The following is a 2,500-nucleotide window of genomic DNA, read 5'->3' as shown; positions in this document are numbered from 1 at the left end:
GGAGTTTAGTACTAGGAGTCTAGCACTAGGAGTCTAGCACCAGGAGTCTAGCACCAGGAGTTTAGTACTAGGAGTCTAGTACTAGGAGTCTAGCACCAGGAGTCTAGCACCAGGAGTCTAGCACCAGGAGTCTAGCACCAGGAGTTTAGCACCAGGAGTCTAGCACCAGGAGTCTAGCACCAGGAGTCTAGCACTAGGAGTCTAGCACCAGGAGTCTAGCACCAGGAGTTTAGTACTAGGAGTTTAGTACTAGGAGTTTAGTACTAGAAGTTTAGTACCAGGAGTCTAGCATCAGGAGTCTAGCACTAGGAGTCTAGCACTAGGGGTCTAGCACCAGGAGTCTAGCACCAGGAGTTTAGTACTAGGAGTCTAGCACTAGGAGTTTAGTACTAGGAGTCTAGCACTAGGGGTCTAGCACCAGGAGTCTAGCACCAGGAGTTTAGTACTAGGAGTTTAGTACTAGGAGTCTAGCACTAGGGGTCTAGCACCAGGAGTCTAGCACCAGGAGTTTAGTACTAGGAGTCTAGCACCAGGAGTCTAGCACCAGGAGTTTAGTACTAGGAGTCTAGCACCAGGAGTCTAGCACCAGGAGTCTAGCACCAGGAGTTTAGTACTAGGAGTCTAGCACCAGGAGTCTAGCACCAGGAGTCTAGCACCAGGAGTCTAGCACCAGGAGTTTAGTACTAGGAGTCTAGCACTAGGAGTCTAGCACCAGGAGTCTAGCACCAGGAGTCTAGCACCAGGAGTTTAGTACTAGGAGTTTAGTACTAGGAGTTTAGTACTAGGAGTTTAGTACTAGGAGTCTAGCACTAGGAGTCTAGCACCAGGAGTCTAGCACCAGGAGTTTAGTACTAGGAGTCTAGCACTAGGAGTCTAGCACTAGGAGTCTAGCACCAGGAGTCTAGCACCAGGAGTCTAGTACCAGGAGTTTAGCACCAGGAGTTTAGCACTAGGAGTTTAGTACTAGAAGTTTAGTACCAGGAGTCTAGCACTAGGAGTCTAGCACTAGGAGTCTAGCACCAGGAGTCTAGCACCAGGAGTCTAGTACTAGGAGTCTAGCACTAGAAGTCTAGTACTAGGAGTCTAGCACTAGGAGTCTAGCACTAGGAGTCTAGTACTAGGAGTCTAGCACTAGGAGTCTAGCACCAGGAGTCTAGCACTAGGAGTTTAGTACCAGGAGTCTAGCACCAGGAGTCTATAGCACTAGGAGTCTAGCACCAGGAGTCTAGCACCAGGAGTCTAGCACCAGGAGTCTATAGCACTAGGAGTCTATAGCACTAGGAGTCTAGTACTAGGAGTCTAGCACCAGGAGTTTAGTACTAGGAGTCTAGCACCAGGAGTCTAGCACCAGGAGTTTAGTACTAGGAGTCTAGCACCAGGAGTCTAGCACCAGGAGTCTAGCACCAGGAGTTTAGTACTAGGAGTCTAGCACCAGGAGTCTAGCACCAGGAGTCTAGCACCAGGAGTCTAGCACTAGGAGTTTAGTACTAGAAGTTTAGTACCAGGAGTCTAGCACCAGGAGTTTAGCACTAGGAGTTTAGTACTAGAAGTTTAGTACCAGGAGTCTAGCACTAGGAGTTTAGTACTAGGAGTCTAGTACTAGGAGTCTAGTACTAGGAGTTTAGTACTAGGAGTCTAGCACTAGGAGTCTAGCACCAGGAGTCTAGCACCAGGAGTTTAGTACTAGGAGTCTAGCACTAGGAGTCTAGCACCAGGAGTCTAGTACCAGGAGTTTAGCACCAGGAGTTTAGCACTAGGAGTTTAGTACTAGAAGTTTAGTACCAGGAGTCTAGCACTAGGAGTTTAGTACTAGGAGTCTAGTACTAGGAGTCTAGTACTAGGAGTCTAGCACTAGGAGTCTAGCACCAGGAGTCTAGCACCAGGAGTCTAGCACTAGGAGTTTAGTACCAGGAGTCTAGCACCAGGAGTCTATAGCACTAGGAGTCTAGCACTAGGAGTCTATAGCACCAGGAGTCTAGCACTAGGGCTCTAGCACCAGGAGTCTAGCACCAGGAGTCTAGCACCAGGAGTAGTGGGCAGCTATTGCACAGCGCCCGGGGAGCAATGGGAGTGAGGGGGATGTCTGGTGCCTTGCTCAAGGGCACCACGGCAGGGCAGGAGGTGAACTGGGACCTCTCCAATCAATCAATCAATAACTTTTTGTATGACCCCCTGCTATAAGAGCCCAGGTGTCGTTCCTCACCCAAGGTGTCCCCCCTCCTCACCCCAGGTGTCCCCCCTCCTCACCTGGCCTTCAGGTAGTACAGCAGGTGATACCCGATCTTAGGCTGCTTCTGGTAGAACTCTGCCAGCATGTCCAGCAGAACAGAGAACCCACTGTTGTCCTCCTGCATCAGAACCAGGTTCCTGAACACCAGACACACCGGCTTAGAGACAGACTCCTCCAGAGACCTGCAGGGGGAGGGGGGAGGGGGGAAAGAGGGGGGAGAGGGGAGGGGGGAGAGAGGAGGGGGGAGGGGGGAGAGAGGAGGGGGAGAGA

The 2,500-nt window shown here is 50.9% G+C and overlaps 1 protein-coding gene across 1 annotated transcript in view; it reads right to left on the bottom strand.

Annotated features, from left to right (window-relative positions):
• LOC117475951 (integrator complex subunit 3-like) overlaps window positions 1-2,412 on the bottom strand; it is a gene marked incomplete at its 5' end in the record, with an annotated part of 9,549 nt that extends 7,137 nt beyond the window's left edge. Inside the window, 1 exon segment of the mRNA XM_034122296.1 lies at window positions 2,248-2,412. Within this exon segment, the coding sequence (XP_033978187.1) occupies window positions 2,248-2,412 (165 nt within the window).
• Window positions 2,413-2,500: the final 88 nt, after the last annotated feature.

The sequence above is a fragment of the Trematomus bernacchii genome, unplaced genomic scaffold, assembly GCF_902827165.1.
Source record: "Trematomus bernacchii unplaced genomic scaffold, fTreBer1.1, whole genome shotgun sequence".
NCBI lineage: Eukaryota > Metazoa > Chordata > Actinopteri > Perciformes > Nototheniidae > Trematomus > Trematomus bernacchii.
This window is presented reverse-complemented; position numbering and strand designations above follow the sequence as displayed.